This window comes from Arvicola amphibius, chromosome 4 (assembly GCF_903992535.2).
Source record: "Arvicola amphibius chromosome 4, mArvAmp1.2, whole genome shotgun sequence".
NCBI lineage: Eukaryota > Metazoa > Chordata > Mammalia > Rodentia > Cricetidae > Arvicola > Arvicola amphibius.
Genome location: NC_052050.1, coordinates 133,043,587 through 133,067,875, shown reverse-complemented (window position 1 = coordinate 133,067,875; position 24,289 = coordinate 133,043,587). Strand labels below are relative to the sequence as shown.

Below are 24,289 nucleotides of genomic sequence, written 5' to 3'. Positions count from 1 at the left end.
CAGGGATAAGATGCTACATTGCACAATAGGAGCTGGATGTTTTTTAAAAGTGTGTACCCTTGAGGGACACTAGTATCTTCCTGCTTTCTATTTATAACTTGGGACAATTCATCTCCTTTCGGTTCATTCAGTGAATGTGCTCAACAGGTTTTAGCACGTGCTGCGTAACTGAAACTCCGATCATTGCCAGACGACCTCAGAGCCGTGTTTCATAGCCATGTTCCATGGCCCCAGGAAGTCTCAGATCTACTTCCCAACTTTCTAGGTCACTGATTTCAGGCATGTCGCACACCATAAACTGAGCCAGACAACATATGTCATGTCATGACCGACTTCTTTCACTCAGCATGTGGCCAGGTTTCATTCCCATCACTGTGTCCTTATTTCAACCCTTCTAAAACCACGTTTAAACAGATCTACTCGGCAACCGATGCATACTTGGGTGACTTCCTACTTCTCTGTTATTCTGAAGAAGGCCGTTGTGTATGTTCATGCACAAGCCTTTTGTAAACACACACTTTCAGCTTTCTTGGATTCTACCTAGGAATCGAGTCTCTGGATCACAGGATAACTTTACTTTCAATCCTCTGAGGAGCAGCAAGAACTTTTCATGGAAACTGCAGCACTCGGCATCCCACCAGCAGCTAGGAAGGCCGACCTCTCTGCTTCCTTCCCAGCAAGCTGTTTGGTGACACAGGTTTTCCCCAGGATGAAAACTGGATCTCACTACGTGTGATACTAAGTCTTCTCCCAAGTTAAGTTGCGCCTAAACTTAAGCAACTATCAGCCCCATTTTTTCTCACTGCAAATGTCTTCGTCTGGAAGCGTCTCACATCAGTCTGGTCTTAGAGCTGTGTTCTATGCTCTCTAAACCATCAGCTCACCTGTGCTCTCCAGTTCTCCCTGCCTAACTCTGTGGCCAAGCCTGGCCGCTGGAGATGGAAAAGGGGGAAAATGTACTTTCCTCAAATGCTGTAAAGATAACACAAGGTAATGCATGCAGTGGGCCAGCATTGTGCTTCCCCAGAAGTCAAAAGACAAGTCATCATGGACAGAAGAATCTCACAAACAAGTGTTAAGTGTGGGAAGCAATGCAAAGGGCAGAACGTGGTCCATCTCTACCAGGTGAGATGGCACAAGAGGCTGGACAGAGTCTGGCTCAGACTACATGGTCTTCATCTTTGCCTCTCAATCTCAGATGTTTCAGAATTCAAGTGTGAGCCCACAGAAGTTCTCCTAGGGATCCCATGTCTGCCTTGAGGTACTGCCCCCCACTTCTGCCATGATTCTGCCTCACTGCCTGACACACTGATCAATGGAATGGAACTGAAGACACATTTTAAAACCCACACTCATACTGACACCAAGTTTTGACAAAAAGGCCAGCAATATAAACTAGTACTGGCCAAACTGAATCGCTACATAAAGAAGATTGAATCTACATCTTCATCTCTCACCCATCAAACCAAAATGAATTAAAGACTTCAACAGAATAGCTGAGATACCTAGCATATGTTAGAGGAGGAAGTTGGAAATATGCTTCAACTTATAGGCATGGAAAAGAACTTTCTGAACAAAACCCCAGCAGTGTGGGCATTAAGATCAATAATTAAAAAATGGGACTATGAAACGAAAAATCCTGCCAAACAGCAGAGAACATTATCATTCAAGTAGAGAGGCAGCCTACAGAATGGGGAAAACCTTTGCCAGCCATATAGCAGTAGGTGGGTTAATTATTGCTCAACCCTCGTCAAAGGATTGATGTAGTAGATGGTAATCAACATAGAGTATAAGATACTGTGGAGTGCTCAACCTTAAATGAGACATCACACACACACACACACACACCCCTCGTCTATCCTCTAGGGCCCAGGGATTATCATAGGGAAGACTGCAAGAACCAATGGCACTGGACGGCTAGAACAAAAGTGTTTCCCTAACCAACAGAGCAGCAGCGCACGTGAACTCACAGTGTACCCAAGACCTGCACAGGCCCAAGAATGGCAAATTCCAGCATGGATGAGGAAGTTCATCCAAGTCCCATACCTAGCTGAGGAGCGATCAGCAGGGATGGTTGTTGGGAAAGACAGCCTTCTTCAAGGATAGGGTCCCTGGAAGGCCAGTGGCTAACCCCTAACTACACGAAGCCATCGCTGAGTGGACTCCTTGGTTTTTAACATAAAACATGAACATGTGAAATTAGGAGGGAACAGTAGTGATGACGAAGCAGAAATTAGAGAGACGGGAATGGGTGATGGTCTCCTTCAAACACATCATAAGTATGGAGGAAATTGTCAAACAATAAAGATATTAGTCCACACTTTATTATCTTTAGAACCTAACCAGCAGAAAGCTTAAAATAACACACACTGCCTACAGCAGTGGCTTGCATTATAGTTCTGTGGACAGTGGCAATTAAGGGTGCTTGGGGACTTTAGCTGGACATACATACCTGTAAAATAAATTGAAAAAGAAAAACACATAAGTAAATCATACACATCCCTCACATACCCTGGGTCATGCTTCTAGATGCAGCTGAAGGTATGGAAAGAAGAGATCCCTCCTGTGCAATGGGAGGCGTTCACTTAGAAAGGGTGTTTGGGAGAAAGCTGGCTTAGGAAATGGCATAGAAAAGTTGATGCTCTAAAGACTCCCAGGACGCACTGCAGCCACAGTACACGGGAGAAACTTTCTGAACTCAGAGAGCAATGTCATTAGTGGACAGTGGGAGCTGATGCAAAGGTCCAATGTCAGCTCCTGGTTACCTCTATGCAAAGCGTGGCCTGATATATATTCAACAGGCCCTTCATGGCAGGCTCACCTCTGCCTGTGCACACAGTCCAAACCCAGCCCAGCAGGAAGTGAGGCAAAGTCTAGCTCCCTCCCTGAACACCTGCTCCTTATAACATCCAGCCTCAGGCCATGACCCAAGGTATTAAACTTAATCCTAAAATACACGCATTCCAAGGAGGGAGTCGTCAGACTCAGCTGGTTCCATGAAATCTTCCATGGAAAGCATTGTCTTCAGGTTATTTCACATAAGGCCAATGTTCAGCTTGGTACTGTATAGACTGTGGGGTGACTAGCACACATATTTATTTTAAAAAAAACCTAGCAGATTAAGGACTATCTTGGCATCCAAAATGTGTAGTTCAGCCTAGAAGGGGTCCTGTCTATCCTCTCTCCCCACAGGGTGCAGAAGTGGCAGCAAGTTGAGAGCTAACGTCACCAGGGCCCCGTGGCTCACCGGGAGATGGCCTGTGCGGACATCACAGAGCAAGGAGAGAGAGTGCGCCAGCGCCACGCGGAAGGGGAGGGTGGGCTCTGGGTTCCCGTCACGTCAGCTCATTTCGTCCACACTAAGAAGAGCTCTTGTGTAACAAGTCTGCTTTCAGAAACACTGAAAGTGCACACGCTTGGGAAAATAATCTCGCCAGCACTTCAGGCGAGGTGACAGCTGAGAGGGTGTTTTCCCTAATGGCCAGTGGCCACACTCAAAGCACACAGCTCTGTGGATGATTAACACACACGACAGATGGGGCTACACTGGAAACTGAAACAATCAGTTCCTGGGCTTTTAAATACGAAGCCCTTGTGTTTGTTTGGATAAACTCAGGATAAGGCAGAAAGACTGATTTGTTCACTCTTGTTGCCAAACCTGAACCAATATTTACAAACCATTTTGCTGAGCAAAGTTCACATCGGCTGACATCAGGAGCATTTGCCACAAATGGCAGAGAACTGTACCAGCCTGGAGCTGGACGCGAGGTCTAGTCACACTGTACACGTAACAGGGTATAGCTGTCAGATAAGCACACAAAGCACTGTAAAAAAAATTAAACTCCAACATAAAGATGTGTTATTTTAGAACTCAAGAAATATGAAAGCTACTCAGAAGAAAGGCAGGCCTCCTTGGTCTTCCCAGCACACTTACTGAACTGCTTTCTTTTTCCTGTGCAGATGCTGGCAAGGTGAGGAAGGCCACAAAAAAAGGGGCACAGGGTCGATGTTTCCCATACTCCCTAGTACCCAAAGCAGTAGCAAGCATATTCTTTCCCTAGTAGGCATCCTGAAGTATGCCTAAGTGCTGCTGATGTTGGTTTTATCAATTTTCTTTTGGCAGTCGAGAAGCCAAGGCCACTCAGACAGTCCTCAGAGAGCCGGTCTCCCTCCATTCGAGAAGGGCATTAGTGGAATCTGAAGAAGGGAAATGTTCACTCAAGTCAGCTTTGTCCTTCTGAACTGTACCTAATATAATAATGTCCTTAGCCTCAACAGCTACATACAGAGAAGTTTCCACCAGCTGGAGAGATGCTCCATCAAGCACCCACAAGACTGAAGACTATTCTCAAAAACACTTCTACTTTTTTTCAAGACAGTATTGTCTGAAATCTCTACACAATTCTACCATCTCTTGAATAGCCTTGTTTTCCTTAAAAGAGTATACATTAAATGATTCACTGCAGTTAAACATAAATTCTGTGTTAGCACTGCTTGAGCTAGTAGCATAGCAGACACACGCACATGTGTATACACATAATCCCATGCATATGCATACGTGAGAGAATATCTACACAAACACGCTCCAGAATATGAAACACTAACCCGAAAAGCACAGCAGGCACACATGAGGGCTTCCCAGTAGCTTCTATTACCTTCACGGGTGAATTTTGTGTAAAAAGACAAGTTACAGACTTACAAGGCACACGGTAACCTACACTACACCTAGCAGTCGCCATACAAACCAAGCCACCGTGAACAGGAACTGATGGCAAGATTTAAAAGATGAGAATGTCTAGGCAGGAAATTTTCAAAGCAAGTGGAAACAGAAGTTGAGATTAGGAGTTGGCTCTGGGAGCATGCCGGAGGAAGGATCACTGGCAGGGTACAACTGAGAAGGTGAAGTAAGCTGCAGAGGATGCTGGGAATCCCACACTCCCTCTCTACTACAGAGGCTCCTGGAAACCACATGCTCTGCAAATCTGAGATCATACTGTCAGGGCAAACAAACGTCAGCTGACAAGCCCCAGGACAGTCTTACGGAAACAGCTCATCATGCCGGCCTTTAAATCCACATCAGACCCTTTCTTCTTTGTTTACTCTGCTTAGGAATTTCCTAGTTACTCTAAATCTTGCTGTCACAACACAATAAGAAATGATACAAAAAAAAATAGTGGCAAGGTATTGGGGATTGTTGCCTGCTAAAATTCTAAATCCTCACAGGATGCCACAGAGAAAGAACACACATTCTTGAACCACTATATTCCCTTGAAAAAGTAGTGAGCGTTTGAAAATGTCTTACTTAAAACTTTATATAGAGTTTTAGACTGTAATATGCAGATTCCTGAACTGGAGAGAAACGCCTGCAGTTGACTTGAAGAAGCAAACATAGCAACTGTAGCAGCCACAGGACTGGAAAGTCACAGGTCCCTAAGATTCTCGAGAAGAGCCTCTAGATCATCGGCTGCACACAAACATGGTTAGAATTCTAAACCATGGAAACTGTGAGATAAGAGTATTGTTAAACATGTATGTAAGCCAACCATGGCATGAACTTTGTCAATACAGATGGGCAAGAACATCACCCATCATGATCCTGCACTAATTTGGCAGTCACTTCTGAATTCTCCCTCACCTCTCTACACAACACTCACTGGATTGTGAGAGGAGGCATACAATTTTAAAAATTTAATGTTTTACTTATTTTGCCTACATTTTCTATCAAGAATGTGGAAAAAATTATTAATTCGTTTACTGTTGTTGTACATGAATCTAGCTTCCAAAGCTCTACCACTGTAAGTGAAACACTGGCTTCAGTGTAGGCATGCTTAAAATCATATTAGTCTAGGGGAGGAGGCAATCTGGTAAATTATATATCTCTAAGTAAAGTGTACCCCCTCTCTCTCTAAGCCAAATTCAACGACAGAATACTCAAAGCACCAACTTTACCACCTTCTTTGCAGTGTTATTTTTTTTAAGTTGAGAAATGATTCTTTGGAATTGATCAGAGCAAATTTAAATATTTCTTTGAATTTCTCAACTTAATTTTATCTTCAACTGTCTGACCTCTAAGACGATCACTATTTATATAGAACAGAGTATGCATTATAGAACATTGATATGAAAACAAAACACAATTATTTACATGAAAACACTTGTATGACTGTGATCCCAGCACCCAGAAGGCAGAAGTATAAGGATATCTAGTTTGAGGCCTGGGCTACATAGTGGAACCCTATTTCCCAAAAAAGAAAGGAAGAGGATAAGGAGGAAGGAAGATGGGAAGGAGTAAGAGGGGGAATGGAAGAGGAGATGGTGTAGGAAGAGGAAGAAGAGGAGGAAGACCACCCCAGTGCTCCAGCCCCAGCACAAGCACCCCAGTCCAGCATCAGCACCCCAGCACCAGCATCAGCACCCCAGCACCAGCATCAGCACCCCAGCATCAGCACCCCAGAATCAGCACCCCAGCATCAGCACCCCAGCATCAGCACCCCAGCATCAGCACCAGCACCCCAGCATCAGCACCCCAGCACCAGCATCAGCACCCCAGCACTAACACCCCAGCATCAACACCCCAGCACCAGCACCAGCACCCCAGCACCAGCACCCCAGCATCAGCACCAGCACCCCAGCATCAGCACCCCAGCACCAGCATCAGCACCCCAGCACCAGCATCAGCACCCCAGCACCAGCACCCCAGCACCAGCCTGACATCTAGCAGTTGCTAATCATTTTATTTAAATGACTGAGTGGTTAGTTACACAGACACAGAACAGCCAGCAATACAAGATCTGTGTAGAATGCAAGGAATAGAACTCCCAGGGAGGGAGGGAGGGAGGGAGGGAAAGAGGGATTCCACGCAATATTCAAAAGATGGCACATTGGTCATGAAAAGAAAATCTGTCCTGCCATATCTTTTCCCAAAGCCCTTGTTTGAGAACAAACTGCACAAAGAGGGCTCAGGCTGTTGCGCCATCTCACCAAGCTGTGACATTAAACGCTCTGTGTGCTTTACGTGCTTTGCTCCTCGTACACAAGGTAGACGGTCATTCCTCTGAACCGGAGATGTGAGCAAGACACAAGCTCCCCTGCTAAAGAGAACAGGCTCACAAAAGAGCCCACTCCACACTCTAGCCACCATTCTTTTTTTGTCTTGTTTTGTTTCGAGACAGGGTTTCTCTGTGTAATATAGTCCTAGTTGTCCTGGAACTCACTCTGTAGATCAGGCTGGCCCCAAACTCAGAGATCCACCTGCCTCTACCTCCCAAGTGCTGGGTGGGATTAAAGACATGCTCCACCACTGCCTGGCTCCAACCACCAATCCTTTTCTTTTACAAAACTTATAGTTTTATTGTTGACATCTTTCTCAATATTGTTATAGATTCCATTTGCTAGCTTCAAATTTCAAGTATTATTATTTTTTATTGATTAATATTGAGCTTTATATTTTTCTCTGCTCCCCTCCCTGCCTTTCCCCTCTCCCAAGGTCCCCATGCTCCCAATTTACTCAGAAGATCATGTCTTTTTCTACTTCCCATGTAGACTAGATCTATGTCAGTCTCTCTCAGTGTCCGCATTGTTGTCTAGGTTCTCTGGGATTGTGGTTTGTAGGCTGGCTTTCTTTGCTTTATGTTTAAAAACCACCTATGAATGAGTACATGTGATAATTGTCTTTCTGTGTCTGGGTTACCTCACTTAAAAGAATGTTTTCTAGCTCCATCCATTTTCCTGCAAAGTTCAAGATGTCGTTATTTTTTTCTGCTGCATAGTACTCCATTGTGTAAATGTACCACATTTTCCTTATCCATTCTTTGGTCGAGGGGCATTTAGGTTGTTCCCAGGTTCTGGCTATGACAAACAAAGCTGCTATGAACATAGTTGAGCACATGTCCTTGTGGCACAATTGAGCATCCTCTGGATATATACCCAAAAGTGGTATTACTGGGTCTTGAGGAAGGTTGTTGCCTAATTTTCTGAGAAATCTCCACACTGACATCCAAAGGGGTTGTACCAGCTTGCATTCCCACCAGCAATGCAGAAGTGTTCCCTTTACCCCACAACCTCTCCAGCATAAGTTGTCATCAGTGTTTTTGATCTTGGCCATTCTTACAGGTGTATGAGGGAATCTCAGAGTTGTTTTGATGTGCATTTCTCTGATGACTAAGCAAAGAAAAGCCAGTGCAACTTTATTCTTTGAGAAGAAAGCAATTATCTGGGTGAGGGAATGGAACTACTGTGAACAATTACCTTACAAAATTGCTACAAACCAAAAACTTAACCTTCATCTACTAGGTAGGTGGGGTGAAAACAGTTTGGTTTACAACTTGTAAGTTTAAGTTGACTTCTTTTGATCCCAATGAGAGGACCTATAAAGGGGCTGAATTTGATTCTAAACTTTTGTTTCTGATAAAATATCCTGGGGCGCTTGTGATAGTCTCTTCTGATAATATCTCAAACCATGGTTCAGCAAAGCTGAAGACAATAGAGTCAAGAGGGAACTAACTCCATTAGCTTCTCCCCAGCCCATGATGCCAAGGGCTCCTGTCTGAAGTAAAAACCCCAGGAAGGCGGGTCTTACTGCATCACATCATCAGCTGAGCCTCCAGCAGTGGTTTATAATTTACTCAGGAAAAACAGGTAGTCAAACATTGGTCAAGACCCCTGAAAGGCATCCAGAAAACTGCTTGCTCACTCCACACAACCCGAGGGTTATGAGGAAGCACCATGATCCCTTGTGAAAGAGAGGTGCCCTCCCAAACTCAGTTTGCTTGTCCTTTAGGAAAAGCAGTGAGACAGACCAGGGGACAAGGGTTGAAAAACCAAATACAGGGTAACGTAGAAACAAAAGTCAAAGGCCTATGATATAAATACTCCCAGGAGCAACTTTCTGTACAGAAGAAAATTTATGATCTCGAACATTTGAAACGGCTGAATATAAATTATAAAGTGTGCCAATGTGAAGTTTTCCTGGTGAATACAACACTTCTCACGCTGAAGAGTGTCTTCTCAACAACAGTGCCAGGCTAGCCCACAATAAGGAGTGTCTTCTAAACAACAGTGCCAGGCTAGCCCACACTAAGGAGTGTCTTCTCAACAACAGTGCCAGGCTAGCCCACACTAAGGAGTGTCTTCTCAGCAACAGTGCCAGGCTAGCCCAGTTTTTTTCTACAGGCAAAACACTACAAAGCAGGGGCAAAATAAAAGACTCTAGATGCTTAAGAAGCTCAAATACTCACACCTAGAACGTTGAAACTTTGACCTAAGAGACAAACTGACAAGAATATGACCAACACAGAACTGGGAGCTATGTGTTGTTGCTTTAGATGCAGGAGTTGGCTTCTATTTATTTAATTCCTCATTTAGCCCAGTGCTGAGAACTGAACCCAAGGCCTGCTGAGCTAGACCCACATCCCATCCCTCCACACTCTCCTCAGAGGTGCCCTGGTGGCTATAGGCAAGGCATGGCTCTGTGGCTTCGACATTGTCCGCGTTTTCAGTTGCCTCTGGAGGCAGCAGAGTTCCTTCCCAAGACTTCAGGATCAGGAAGAGCAAAAGCAGCCATGCAGCAAGTCTTGCATGAAGTGCAGACTTTCTGCTAATGGGCACACAGACACAGGAGCGATTCCTCCACATCATAGGACCCATCCTCCATTTCCTCCCCACATGAATACGTAAGTCTTTGCGTGTCCTCACAGGGCTCACTGCTGCATTAGGATAGGGGTGTGTGTGTGTGTGTGTGTGTGTGTGTGTGTGTGTGTGTGTGTGCGCGTGCGCGTGTGTGTGCGCGCACGCTCTGGCAGCTCCTGCATTTAGAAATGAGGATCCAGAACTCCAACATCCTTCCATCTAATAGTCACTCAGCAATGTGCGACAGTTTATGAACCCAATTTCCCCACAGAACACTGGGCTAGTGCTTTAAAGGTAGGGCTGCTTTCTTTTCAAATGTTCTTGGAGGAAGGGAGGAAGGGCAGGAGGGAGGAAGGAAAGGAGGGAGGAATACAGGCAAGGAAGGAAGGAAGGAAGGAAGGAAGGAAGGAAGGAAGGAAGGAAGGCAGGCAGGCAGGCTGGCTGGCTGTCTTCCTCTGTACTTTAATCTTGAATATTAAAGAGCCCATGTAGAGTCCTGACTGCTAACTGCCAAATGATAACTCACTTGCTACAACCCCTGAATGAAATAAGAAAGCACTTACAGGTTTAAAGAGTCACTTCAACATAATTATTTTCTCCACTGCAACATATTTTCCCAAGTTACCACATGTTTAACAGTATCATTGGAAAAAAATAAATCTTATTCCATTCTGGCATCAAAATACTTAACTATTCTTTTACTGCTGTGCATAACAAAATGGTTTACCTTCCAGCATTTTCTGAAGACTGTTCCTCATGACATGGATGTTCTCTATCCCGATAAACTGAAACTTGATATTGGAATAATTGTCTTCATTCTCATAGCCTTTCCCTGCAGCACGATTGGCCATTGCATTAAGCTGCAATGGTCAGCAAAACAAAATAGGCATCAATTACATTCAGGACATGGAACAACCAACACATTTCCTGGACACTTATAAAAACATTGCAAAGATGTATAGACACACAATGCGGTTTAAATCTCTGGAACACTGTGCTGAGCTCTCATATCTGCAAGCACAAAGGCTAAGTTATGGTCAATAGCACTCATGTGCTGGTCTGGGTAACATTTCCTTAGTTGGGAAATATTCCCTACGTCCTCCTGGAGATGCCTCTGCCAGTTCTGACACCAGTGCTGGCCTCATATGGAAGTCTGTGGCAGAGCCAACTCAACACTATACATCAGAACTTGCCGACAGGCAGAAGAATATTCACAGAGATATCTATCAATATATAGCTCTGCAAGTTAAATTATCTTCCAGAACCATAACACCAACAAACACGTCATCAGGTAGGAATGTTACTTCTAAATTCATCAGTTGACCCTTCAGCAGGAATCTGATAAACTGAAGGGAGAACGCTGATAGCCAGGCCGAAGGGACAGACGCTTCTTCCACTTGGCTTCTTCAAATCTCTATGGCTAATGGAGGGGGTTTTGTCACTTTCAGAACCGTAATTTTGTAGAGAAGACATTGGAATTTCAGTGTAAACTGGGTTCAATGCTAATGGACTCTGAAGAAATTGAATAAGCCCAAACTACTCTAACCCTGTGCAGTATAATCAAGCAGATGAGTCCTGCCCTAGGTGGGAAACCGATTTCTCATGGGAATATAAGGCTGGGAATGCTCGTCTCTTGCAGCTTGACTGAGCAAGCTGTCACTTACGGAGAACAGTGTTCACTGACCATTCTCTTCTTTAGGCCAGAAAGGTTAGGAAATAGCCAGATGGGGGTGGCGGTGGGGAAGACCTGCTTTTAAGAATACAGCACAAAGTAGTACTTCAAATCATTCAGTTCAAAAAGCTAAGTTAAAAATACTCTGGCCCAGATCTTTTAGTTATAAGATTAAAGGTCCCAGCACATACAGATGAAGAATGTCTGCCATGATGTTTTTGTAAACATGGAAGCTGCACACCTATGAGTATCTCATCAGAGTGGTAACTTGATAAACGACAGCATATACATGGAATACAGCCAGGCATCAAAGACATGGACCCCGATCTATCTCCCCCCCTTTTCTCTACACATAATACATCTACATGTACATATGTGTAATCTAAAGAGTGTTCATGCAACCACCCACTGTTAATAAACTTACTGACTGATTTATTCACTTTCATTATGAAGAATTAAAATCACAGGTGACAATTTCAGCAGAAAGAGATGGCAAGCTCCAGGGGAACACTATCAACACTGCTTCAGATGCTCCTGTAGCCTTCCACTGTTACAGGAAGCATATATTAAGTCTGGATCATAAGTCGTAGAAATGAGGTGATAAGGAAGGAAACAGAATACAGCTGACAGCAAGCGCCTGCCACGGGAGTCCCTGCTTCAAGAGCAAGTCGTGCTCCGGCTCCTCAGCTCAGCTCCTCTGTCATCTGTGGGGCCTGTCAGCTCTTCAGACAGCTGATTCCAGTCTGCAGAAGCAGGCCACCAGTCCTAAGAGCACAGGCTTTAGCCTTAACCAAGAAAAACTTAAATCTTAAGAGATATTGTATATTCATCCTTTAAAAGGTTCTAATATCTCATGAGACATTTCTTCTTCTAGAAATTACACACACATGTTACTCTCATGGAATTATGTACTATAAAAAAATCACTGCTTTATGTAATTATTTTCAGGGCTGTTGGCTAAAACTTTGTAATAAGTTTCATAAAATGCAACAAATTAACAGGATCCATACAAGAAGCTTTATGATCGTACACTTATTCTGCATCTGAATTCAAGTCAAGCCTTCTCACCACATACCCCCTCCTCTTCTAAAAACAACATGCAACAAGCAAAAATATTACTACTACAGTTATTACATATACAACATATGCTCAGACTTTAAAATAATTAAAAAGCTACAAAGGAAGAACCGACTGGCAGTCTTCCTGACTGGCACACAGAAGGAAGCATTTTGAAAGTCAATGTGTACTTCACACAACAGACAGAAGGTGGCAATATTTAATCTATCATACAGACAATGTTTTTCAGGAGCAGCACTTATTTTCAGCAAAAGCTGAACTCTCAAAGCAGAAACACAGTTTTATCCAAAAAGCTACTCTATATAGAGATGATGATAGATAGACAGACAGACAGACAGACAGACAGAGAGACAGAGAGAGAGAGAGAGAGAGAGAGAGATGATACATGATAGATAGGACAGAGTATGCTTTACACCAAGAAATCTCTACTAGCAGGTCTAATGTGGGTCTTTTGATTGAGAACTACATTTTTTTTTTTTTTTTGGTTTTTCGAGACAGGGTTTCTCTGCAGCTTTAGAGCCTGTCCTGGAACTAGCTCTTGTAGACCAGGCTGGTCTCGAACTCACAGAGATCCGCCTGCCTCTGCCTCCCGAGTGCTGGGATTAAAGGCGTGCGCCACCACCGCCCGGCGAGAACTACATTTTATAATTAAGTAAATGCATCCCAATTTCTAGATCTGCTTGAGAAGCAGCGGTGGGAAAATCCACCCAGCTCACAGGCAAACCCAGTGCTTTCTAGCATTAGCATGTCTGATGCAGGAATACCCGTAGAAGAAACAAAGAGTCAAAAAGATGCACATGAAGTTGTTCTTGTTGCCTTAAATTGGAAGGGAAAGCACATGGTACCGGTGACAAATGGTAACATGAAATCCCAACCAGGTTCAGAGGGAACAAATGGGTTTAGGACTGGTAAGAGCTGGAACCTGGGCAACCCTGCCAGGTAAAAACAGTTACATCTGGGGTTTACTAGGGAGGATGGAGAGGCTGTTCTGGATAAAGAAGCAAAGGAAATGGAGACCCAAGAGGGGCTCAAAGCATTTAGGGTCCTCTACAGACAGCCTCAGTTGAGGAATTTAAATTCTGTCGTGGTGAACAACCGTTGAGTCATTTTGAGTATCTTTAATGAAAAAGTAGAAATTGATTTAGAGCTGATGACAAAGTTGGTCCACCACATGGGAGCAACATGGCAAGTGGTGGGCATTTAAAAACTCAGCAGTGAGCCAGGCCTGATGGCACAAGCCTGTACTCCCTGCTATCCTGCGGGCTGAGTCAGGGACAATGAATGATAGCCTTGACAACTTAGCAAGACCCAGTCCCCAAAATAAACAGAGACTGAGGATGTAGCTCAGTAGCAAAGTACTTGAAGTCATAGGTTCAATCCCCAGCACTGAAAAAGGAAAAAAAAAGAAAGAAGCAGCAGTGAGAAGTGGAGAGAGTATGTGCTGCCCAGGGGCCCCATCAGCTACAAATACATGTCTGCACCTCACTGATGGCCACACTCTACAGGCAGTTTACAAGGGAGACTAATGATTGGCTGACCAACTGGTCACATGACTACATAAAAGAATGAGGTAAGAGATGATCAAGCCAAAACTAGAAAGAAACACAATCAGGTTCTGTACCAACCCATGAATCACATCCACAAATCCCCAGTGAGTGCTGGTCTGGAGAGCCAGCTGAAGGAAGGCCTGGTCCCTACCCTAGCCTTGCAGTCCAGGACCATACCGTTACATTTTATGCCCGAATCATTTCAAAGCCTGAGCTCAGAGTTGAGCAGAAAACCACAGCGAAGCTGACTTTACGCAGAAGAACTGGGCCAAAGCCTGACACAGGTTGTCAAAGGATGGTCCTCTCCTCCCCTCATCTTACTATGACCTACTAACTTTAACTGTGGCATACTCATGGAAAAACTAGATGATTCTATTGCCTACAAATACTGTCTACAGATGAGCTTGTCGACTTCTTCCCCTCCCCATCTAGAGGCAGCTTGTGCATATTTAAGAGTATCAGGATTATATTCAAGCAGGAATCTTGATTCAGGTTGATTTACATTTCAACCAACATATGATGTGAAATGGTCTTTTTCCCCTATCTACAGGTTATGTGGACTGACGAATTCTGTTCTCCAGGACTCTTCCCCTCCTGTGCTTTCTACCAGGCTCACCTTTTCTCTGTAGTTGGTAGAAGGGGCCCCATGGAATGAAAGCACTTAGATAAATTGCTCTTTGCAAAGCTAAGCAATTACAATTGTCTTATTGCTTAACAGTGCTTCTCTGATGAATACTCATTGTTCATCTCTGCCTTCTATTAGCATGGTTATCCAAAGGGTGACTTTCTGAAAGCAAATATGTAGGTTTCCATTCCACACATGGAAGATCCACTATAGCATGAGCCCATTCCTGCAGCCCTACCAGCACACTTGCCCATAGTCCCTCACTGGGGACCTTCAGTGCAGGTAAGTTGTCTCAACAAGGTTTTACCAGTTTGCTCAGGTCCAAGCTAAGCCAAAGGACACTGCTCCATCCTTTCATGGACAAAGAATAGGAGTGATGACTGTCCTCGCCTGACACAAAACACAATGGCACTCTCCCATTCTCCAACATCTGTCACTGACCCTGCAAGGCAGAGGCATATATGACCAGGCAATATGGTCCCTAATCTTCACAGCTGTGTCTTGAAGATGCCACCTGCATGCAATCCAGTAAACAGACACTCCCTCATCTCCAGAGAAAGAGAAACACCCCCGTGACTCTGTGTTACACAATAAAATAACCACAGGCGCAGTGATGCTCAGGCCATAACCAGGAAGTAGTCTTTGGAGCTGGAGCGTGACACAGGCTGATCTCAACCTCACCCCAGCCTTCAGGACTCACTTCCTCCACAGCTGGTAGGTGGACAGGGCACAGTTCAAAGCCCTTCCTGCTCCTCTGGCCTTGAAGTGATTTTGGCTGAGCTTGGGGCTTGCTCTTCAGCTGTGTCTCTGTTTCTGCTGGGTGTGTGGCCAACTAAGGTGGCAACCCTCTACAGTGTCCTGAAGTGGAGACATGGTCCCCTAGAGAGGATTTTAGTAAACAGAAGAGACACTGTCTTTGGAGCCAAATAAGCCTGTATTTGACTGAATGTGGTCTCAGCCCTAAACTGTGCAATATTGGTGAATTATTTAACCTCTTTAAAGCTAAGCTCTTACCCGGGGAAAGAAAAGAGGTCTGCTAATCTGCAGGATTCTTACAAGAATTAAGTAAGAAAGCACTTAACACTCTTGCAAGCTCATCAAAATCTAATAAATTTTGAAATCCGAACATCTGATACAGTCAAGGACAAGGCTGCGATGTGATGAACACTCCTTGTTTGAGACCTCAGCAAATACTGTTCTGACACATTTAGATTTTAATGCACCAATCGCTAGCAGCAGCAAGTGGGCCCGAGGAGACTCTGGACAATACATACTTGAGGATGTCACGGCCTCTGCTGCCCATCACTCTCACAGAAGCAAGCAGTTCAGAAGGCTTTCATCTGAGTGGGTGGCTTGGGATGCTCTTGTGTGGATTTAGCCTTGCTCAAGGCCAAGGATCAGAATCCTCTGAGCAGCCTCCTGAGCCTTTCTCTGTATACTAGGGAGTAATTCTGAGTGCAGAGGCAAGGACCTAGGGAATGCTTGCACGTCAGCATGTAAACCTTTCATGGCAAATATCCATTTACTTTCCTGGCTATCTAGGATGCCTAACACACTCAGGGTGGGGGTGGAGATCAACCAGCATAGTCATGGTCCTTAAAACAACAAAGGAAGAAGAAAGAAAGCTTAAAGCAATTGGTTTAAAAACCATGTACGTGTGCGTGTGCCTGGATTATATGAGAAGATACCTAACTTTATTTAATGGATGAGAGCCAAACTTCTTATCACTAGAATAAACAGAGTGAGTACTAAATATACCCTTCACATCAAATCCTGAGGATTAATTGGCTTTAAATATGAACTAGGCCTGGCCCTGCAGCTGCCACACTCTGCGGAAGGCTTACACCACACAGCCAACGGGATCACTGGCTCTTCAGTTAGCAGGTCTATCTGTTTATCTCTGTGTAAAGCTGGAAAAGCAGGGTAGGAGATGGATTTCCAGTCTCCACTCAGTAAAGCCCAAGCTTTCCTCCCCATCCTGAACCTGGCTGCAGAGTATCGTCTAAGAAATACAAACTCTCAGAGAACGCAGAAGATACAGGAAGGAGGCAGGAGGGTGGTCAGGGTCAGAGGAAGGGGTCCAAGTCTGATTCGGACAGAAAGGAACAAACTGAAAGGCAACAATAAAAAAAAAGTTTAAGGTTTTTCCACATCCTCCAAGTGCAAATCTCCTAGCATCTTCTTCCCTGGTCTGGAGATTCTCTCTATGTTGTGCAGTGAAAGTTTACTAGAAAGGCAGAGACCTAGTACATATGATGTGGCAAGATGTGAAGACTATGTCTGTAAACACCTACGACTTCGCCACGAAGCGCCTACTCATAATGCTTCAACTTTTAAACTGACTTGAGCGATTAGTCTATTTTCTCTTTCCTATGTCAAGCTTTTATTCCCTTGTGTTCCTTTTAAAATAGCATTGCTGACATTTAATTCACACGTCATACAACTTACCCATTCAGGGAGGCAACCTGTAAAACTAAACTGCACCCATTTCCTGTGTGACCAGCACAACGTGAAAAACAAGGGAAACAGAAATGCACTCAACACAGTCAGCCCCTTCAGGAGCTGACATACGAACAGGGCAGCCCCCCAGTATCCCATGGTCTGACCACACCAAGAACAACCCTTTGATGAAGCAACCAGAGCCAGGAACTGTTGTAGAATATTATTTTAAGGTGTGTTACTTTTGTTTATGCTCTAGAACATGTTTAATGATGCAAAGATGTATTCGATTAAATAAAATTCACCTGTGGTCAAGAGGCTGCATCAGCAACTGGCCGACAGGAGGTGTCAGGGAGGAGCCAGGTGGAGAAGGGATTTTACGGAGGGGTGAGGAGCAGCACAAGGGCTTTTGGGGAGACACAGGAGGAGAGGAGGTGAGCTGCTTATTATTCAGCCTCTCTGAGGAGCAGAATTGAACCTCAAACCTTGAATCTTGAGTTCTTTAGAGGGACAGAGATTTAGTTAAGTTCCCTTCTTAGCTTTGAAAGAGTCAGTACCCAAGGAAACAGAATTATCTTTTTCTGTAGCCTAACCGCTGCTGATAGCAGTGGGGAACTGCAGTTGATTTGGACAGCCATGGATTAAAAGGCAGCAACAATTTTAAAAATGACAGCAAGGGATATTATCAGTTAAGCTTTGGTTCGGTCTAGCCTTAGGACTCAGGGCTGCAGAGACAGACAGGCATGAAAATGTTGACACTTACTTTGGGTCGCGTGTCCACGACATAAATGAAGTCACTTCCGGGATTGGCTTTCCTGATGGCTTGGAGCATCTGTTCGTCCTCCAGACACCGAGCACTGAAGCCAGAAAGGGGCTGGCTGCTCCTGCAGATGGAGGCCTACAGGAAGAGCCCACAGCAGCACAGTGCCGTCAGAGAGGCCTCGGGACCACCCCAGAACAAGGAGCCCTTGCTTAGCCTGCACCCCACACCAGCGTTGGAAACAGGATTAGACTTTGTGGAAATCTGAATCAAAGTCGAAGAACCCTCTACATGGGCAAGCTTTCTGTGTAAGACCTTAGGAATGTGTGAAGATGTTTAGATGGGATCCAAATCATGAAACCTAAAGCTATTTAAGCAACCTATTTTCCTTTTCAATAATAGTTTCTTTTCACTGCTGAAAGTGGAATAACTAATCTCTTGAAACTTACAAGACACTATTAATGGCAAGACTTGGGGAAAATTTTTCCTGCTTTTTTTTTTTTATCATTTTCTATCCTAGTCTATTTAAAAGATCATGAGCACCCAAAATCAATTCTAAGGGTCACATTTTCCTAGTAATGAAAGCCCACATCACTATTAGGTTTATTCAGTAACAGTGTTTAGAAACAAGTTTCTTCAGACTCCTCTTAGCATGTCCTGACATTTCCCTGACCTTCAATTCCAACATCATACAACTATCCTTCCACTTCCCAGGTCCTGCACTGGTGAGTTTAACCAGCTGTGGCTTTAAACAACCGTGGATCAAAAGTATTCAAATAAAAAGTACTGAGCCATATTGAAGACACTTAGACTTTTTTGTCACCTATCCCTAAACAGTCCACCATAGCAAGTATTTACTTCGGGTATTTTAAGCAACCGAAAGCCAACGTAAAGTATGCAGAGAGGGTGAGCAGTGTACATGCAAACACTAGTATTGTAGAATATTATTTCAGGGTGTGTTACTTTTGTTTATGCTCTGGGACATTTGTTTAATGATACAAAGATGTGTTTGAACAAATAAAATTCACCTGTGGCCAGGAGGCTGCGTCAGCAACTAGCTGACAGGAAGTTGTTCAGGCGGAGGATGAGGAAAAGCATATGGACTTCTTGGTAAGTAAGTCACTTATGAGTTCTGTTCCCTAAAAGTTTATGCTGTGAATTTAGGAGACCATATTGTACATAATTTAAAGCGAAATAACTCTTAAAAACACTAACATAACTCTCAACAACAAACATACCCAGAATGCTGCTCATAAGTAAGTCTCTAACCATGACCTACAAAGCTGACTGATTTCAAAGGAAGTCTGGGTGATGGTGAGCTAAGCAAGGCCCATGTACAGAAACAGGATTAAAATTAATGTCATGGGGTGCCTTGATATCTGGCAAAACCAAGAGACCCTAATGGAAGCTCTCACCACACACTGCTCCTACTGATAAGGACCCTGTCACATAAGACTCCTGACCTAACAGCCTGTGGCAGCTCGTGGTCACTGAAGTATGGAGTCTCAGTTTCCGACAAATCAGTTAAACTTCCAGTAGGAACAGGGACAGCCTCCCTGTCACGATACTGCAAGGCCTGACCCCACCTCCCCTACAGCACCCCATTTTCACCCCTCCCAGTGCAACCACAACATAGCCCTTATTCAATGGCTAGGTTATAACAAGTGAAAAGAGCATGGAAGGCCAAGAGGCCACTTCCCCGGACTCCCACACAGTCGCAGAAATCCATAGTCAGCAATGGGACCTCGTCAGGACAAGCTCTCTCCCAGAAGCTCTTGTATACTTAAACATGATACTGAAATCCAAATGTTGTTACACAACACACATGCCTATTTTTCCTCCTGCAATTTGGATTTTAGTGTGTACAGAGATGTGGGAACGGGAGCTCAAGGGCCCGCACGGGCAGGGCAGTGTTTTCCCAGAGTAACCAACCACATCATGAAGGGATGCTCGGAAACAAGCCTATCCGAAGCCTTTGCTGGAACAGCTAAATCCAATGCAGAGGATCCCCAACTTCATGGTATTCTTAGCTGCTGGAAAGATCAGAGGGCAGACGCAGGCACAGAGGGCATTAGACTAAGCTGGCCTCTGAGCTACCCTATGATATCACACTGACCCAAGAAAGGTTCACTTTTCTCAGAAAAGGGAGCAGGATAGACCCTGAACTCACTGTTTAAACACTCTGTCTATCCTACTGCTGGAAGGAAGAGCAACCAGTTCTATCCTTCACCTAAATTTCTGTCCTCTCTCACTTCATCACAAAATGTCAATGCTACTGGCATCTCAATTTAAAGTATAACAACACAGAACCTGACAACTTGACTAACTCCGTTTTTAAGAAAGAGGAGTCACAACATCCTTTGCCTCTAAACACTGCTCCACTCCTGTGTGGGTTGAAACATACCAGGAGTTAAATAATACAGGTAAGTGTCACGTTTCTCCAGGCTGGGAAAAGAGCAGTGGATGCAAATGCATCCTTTGAATAAAGAGAACCCACTGCTAAACAAGTCTTTATGGTCTTTTGGAAAAGGCAACCCAGAAGGCTGCTTCCTTATTCTGGTGGAGATGCCTTGCTCAGAATATTTTTAGAAACTTCCTTTGTCACCTGACTGACAGCTGCTGCTGCACCTTGACTGTAGGTAAATTTACATTCACTTATACACAATCACATATATGTACACGTGTGGACACAAGTGTGCGTGCACAAACACACAGAGAATATCTTGGTTTTAAATATAAAACTATATTAACCATGAAAATCAAACCTTTTTGCCTGACTTGAGCCAAGTATTTTTATAGCTGATGGCAAAGAATACTGTTACTCCTCCAAGTTTGTTTTCCTATCTTCCATGGAAACAGAGCTTTAAATTGCAGTCTCTTGCATGGTTACCCAAAGACTGCATTTTCCTGCCTTCTCTGCACAGTTCTGGTGGACAGGATGTGAGCAGAAATGTCACACTTGCTTCTTCGACTTTCCTTTTAAAAGTGGGAGACTGCTGAGAGCCTCCTCATCCACTGCCTGGAGTGGGGAACTGATGGCTGATACTACAGCTCCCTTCATCTGAGGTTCAGAAAGACGGGCATAGCACCTTCATAGAGGACAGTCTCATTCAGGCAGCTGAACACACTTAGGTAATGTCTGAGTCTACCATTGCTTTATTGCCAAATAGACATGGAAGGTAAACTAGAATAGGTAAACATGAAACTAGATTGTCTCACACCATCCACAGGATACCCATGTACTACTGAGAATTCAAATAAGTACACACAGAGAAAACGAGACAGAGAGGAGAGACCGAGAAAGCTAGAAAAATTACCATCCAGGATAAAACCTAAAAGCAAAGTAAAACAAGGGCCTGCTTTGAGACGTACATGGCTTTCTTTACAGTAGTAGGAGAGGGCAGGAAATCGCCGTCTGCTCCGGAACTTGGAACTGCCAACGATGATGTGTGCTGTGGCTGATTTGGGAACGTACAGTTCCGTGGGGTAAGAGTCACAAACCTGTCACCAGAAAACAGAAAGGTATGTTGAGGCAATCAAGCATTAAGTTGCAAGTGGATCCCAGAAATCCCATTTCGACATGCCTGAAGGCTGCAGACCTCCACTTTCCTAATCAAGTTACAGAGGGGGCTGTTTCGAGGACACCTGAAGCCACTCTGAGAAGTGAAGTGTGCCGCGTCCATGACAAATCCTGAGGGAAGGCAGAATGACTGTGGACACCGAGTCACTGTGCAGTGTCCTCCTCTCCCAAGGCTCTTTACGTGGGGAAGACAGTTTTTCATCAAAAAGGAACAAACTGCAACTCTGCATCCTAATGGCTGAAGAAACATTAGCCCCCTATGTTTGACTGACAGCCTGTGTGGGGACAATTTCCGAAAATGTAGTCACAGCAGTTACATCCTCGGGTCACCTCTGTGTCCCTGGAACACTCTGTACTTCTTCAGCCTTCTCTGGACACCCCTGCCCCTGGTCTGCTCAGGTTCCTTCCATGCTTCCCCAGCCTACCCAGTCCCACCTTCTTTCCGGATGTCTCCTCCCGGGTCCTCCCCCAGGAAGATTTCTAGATAGGATTTCACAGTGTGCCTCCCATTACCACACAATTACAACACACATTACCACACAGCTTCATCGGTTTTCAAGTGTGTTGATTTTATAATAGTAAAAGATTTGCTCCCCACGGGACCTGGTGCCTTGGAGGATCATAGTATTGAGAATCAGAAATCAGCTGCTTGGTACATGGTCTGGCATCTGTGACTCTGCAACCTCGAAGAGCCAAACTACACCGGATGCTTTGGTTTTTCTGAATCTCCAAAAGTGATAGTTTAGAAATGGTATCTTAGAGGGTAGACAGAAGGAAACAATCAGATAACAGCCATGACAGAGCACTTTATAAACCACCGGAGCCAGAAGAAATGCCAGCCCTTGGTGACGGTATGTGCTGCTGGCTGTCAGTGTTTGGTTTTCCCCGTCAGTCAGTCCATCAGACGGCAGTTTCCTGGGCTTCATCAAGCGACTGTTTCTTTCCTGGAAGTCAGGCATCTTTGGAGTCACAGCAACAGAATCCACATGGGTGTAGCAACAGGGGTAATACTTTATCTATGGATCCTTTGGCCAACTCCACCCACTCCACCACTCCACCACCGTAGCACACACTACAGGTCGCCACTGAGGGGAATGAGAAACCACACGAGAGTTCTCAGCCTCCTGTCAAGATGCCATCTATCCCTGCCTGCCCCCACTGACTCTCTTAACCAGACAGCTCAAAATCATGAAGCAAAAGGCCACGAAAAGGAATGGCCACAGGTCCAAAGTGTCATTTCAGTCTCAAGTGGGCTCATACTCTTAAGGAAGCCCTGTTCCAGAAGAGGAGAGCCCAGCCTGCTAGGACCCAGACAGCAAGAATGGGGCCACAGAACATTGCACTTCCTTCCTGATTCCAGCCTAGTGTCTGACTCTGTCTCAAGCAAGCAAGCTCTAGAATATTAATACAAACCACTCCTGCTGGCCCACGGGTCAAGCACGTGATCACTCAGCAGAGTGCCATATGTTGAAAATTACCAGTTTTGAAAGGAAGTAGGTTTTCAGTAAATTGAAGATTACCTAGCCTCTTCCTAAAAACAACAACACGAAGAAACTGAAAGGTTTAATGGCTAAGTGAGATAACAATCTGTACTAGGGGAGACTTTCCAAAATACTGCACATAGCACGAAGTTTCAGCTCTGCAAGGCGAGCTCTGGAGTTCAATCACACGGCAATGTGGCATACTGAGCTCTACTAAGTTCACGCCTGAAAATGAGGAAGGTGGCAAATTTGGAAAGAAATGCTGTCAATCTCAGAAATCTCACGGCTGTCACTTTTACAACTAGTTCACAGAGCTGTAATCAAAATCCCGGTAACGAAGAATGCGTCACACAATATAATTTATGCTACTGCATTTTAAAATTCCTCAGGAATCACCTGACATTTTTGTCTGGTTTTGAAAATCAAAAGGAAAAACTCAGAGAAAAATGGGAAAATTTCACAAGACTGAAACATGTTTTTCTCTTGCTTTTTACTTCTGACTTGACTTCGTTAATGAAATAAGTTGGGTTATTGTTTATGAGTAAGAAAACTTTTTTTTGTCCTCACTAAATAAATTAGCCTGCATTTCTCACTAAATTAGCCTGCCTTAAAGGCCCATGTGTATCAGTGGGGTCTTGACCTAAGGAATCTTTTTAGGTAACTCCTGCGTTCAATCATTAAGCTGCTACCACGTCTTTACTTTATTACGGGAATTACTGTTAGACCTAGGCAGAAATGAGTAACAGAGAGGCGGGCCGTGAAGATGCCACATTCTCAGAACTGGTGCCCTACTGCCCCAGGTACTTTCCAGTAAATGTATTTACCTATACAGATGATATCCACTCAAGATGCTATCCATCCACGCTATCCAAGGTGTCTGAGTCAGATGCGGATGGGCAGCTTCTTGTCGGGAACTGAGGTACATCTACCCAGAAACACTGGCCCTATAACTTACTTCGAGGAATTTATGACAAAGGTATGAAAAACATAAAGTAATTTATAAATAAAAGATAATATGGTAAGATTTAGCTATAGGGAACTGGAGTAAAGAAGTCTGATTGAATAGATGGTTTATATCATATTTTAAGTTATATTACAAGGAAGATTGAATAACTATTTCCCCATTTCTGGGAACTGAACGTGAGCCCTCTGAACACAGGTCAAGTGCTCTACCACAGAGCTACATCCCCAGCCTGACTGAAATATTAACTGTGTAGTAGACACCAATTACTTTACCTGAATAAAGGTAATCTCAGGGTTTAGGGAGTTAGGCTGCCACGAGCAAGTGTCGCAGGTATCCTAGCTCATGTGGCACTGACATCAGAGTTGATAGGGACTAACCTGCCCTGCCCAAGACCACACAACCGGAGAACAGCAGAACTTGTCTGACATCACCTCCATCACTGGCAAGTTCCTCTCGGCCACCCACTTGAAAGGACTTGTGCCAAGTATAAAGTAACTCATAAAGCAAGAGGGGAAAT

At 44.3% G+C, this 24,289-nt stretch overlaps 1 protein-coding gene across 2 annotated transcripts in view; it reads right to left on the bottom strand.

Moving 5' to 3' along the window:
- Mtmr7 (myotubularin related protein 7) overlaps positions 1–24,289 on the bottom strand; it is a 93,677-nt gene that overhangs the window by 22,547 nt on the left and 46,841 nt on the right. For both annotated transcript variants that reach the window (XM_038325601.1, XM_038325599.1), the window contains exons 5-7: positions 21,120–21,248; positions 17,751–17,885; positions 10,355–10,487 (exon numbers count right to left, since the gene is read on the bottom strand). In XM_038325601.1, the coding sequence (XP_038181529.1) occupies positions 10,355–10,487; positions 17,751–17,885; positions 21,120–21,248 (397 nt within the window). The remainder of the gene's footprint in view (positions 1–10,354; positions 10,488–17,750; positions 17,886–21,119; positions 21,249–24,289) is intronic.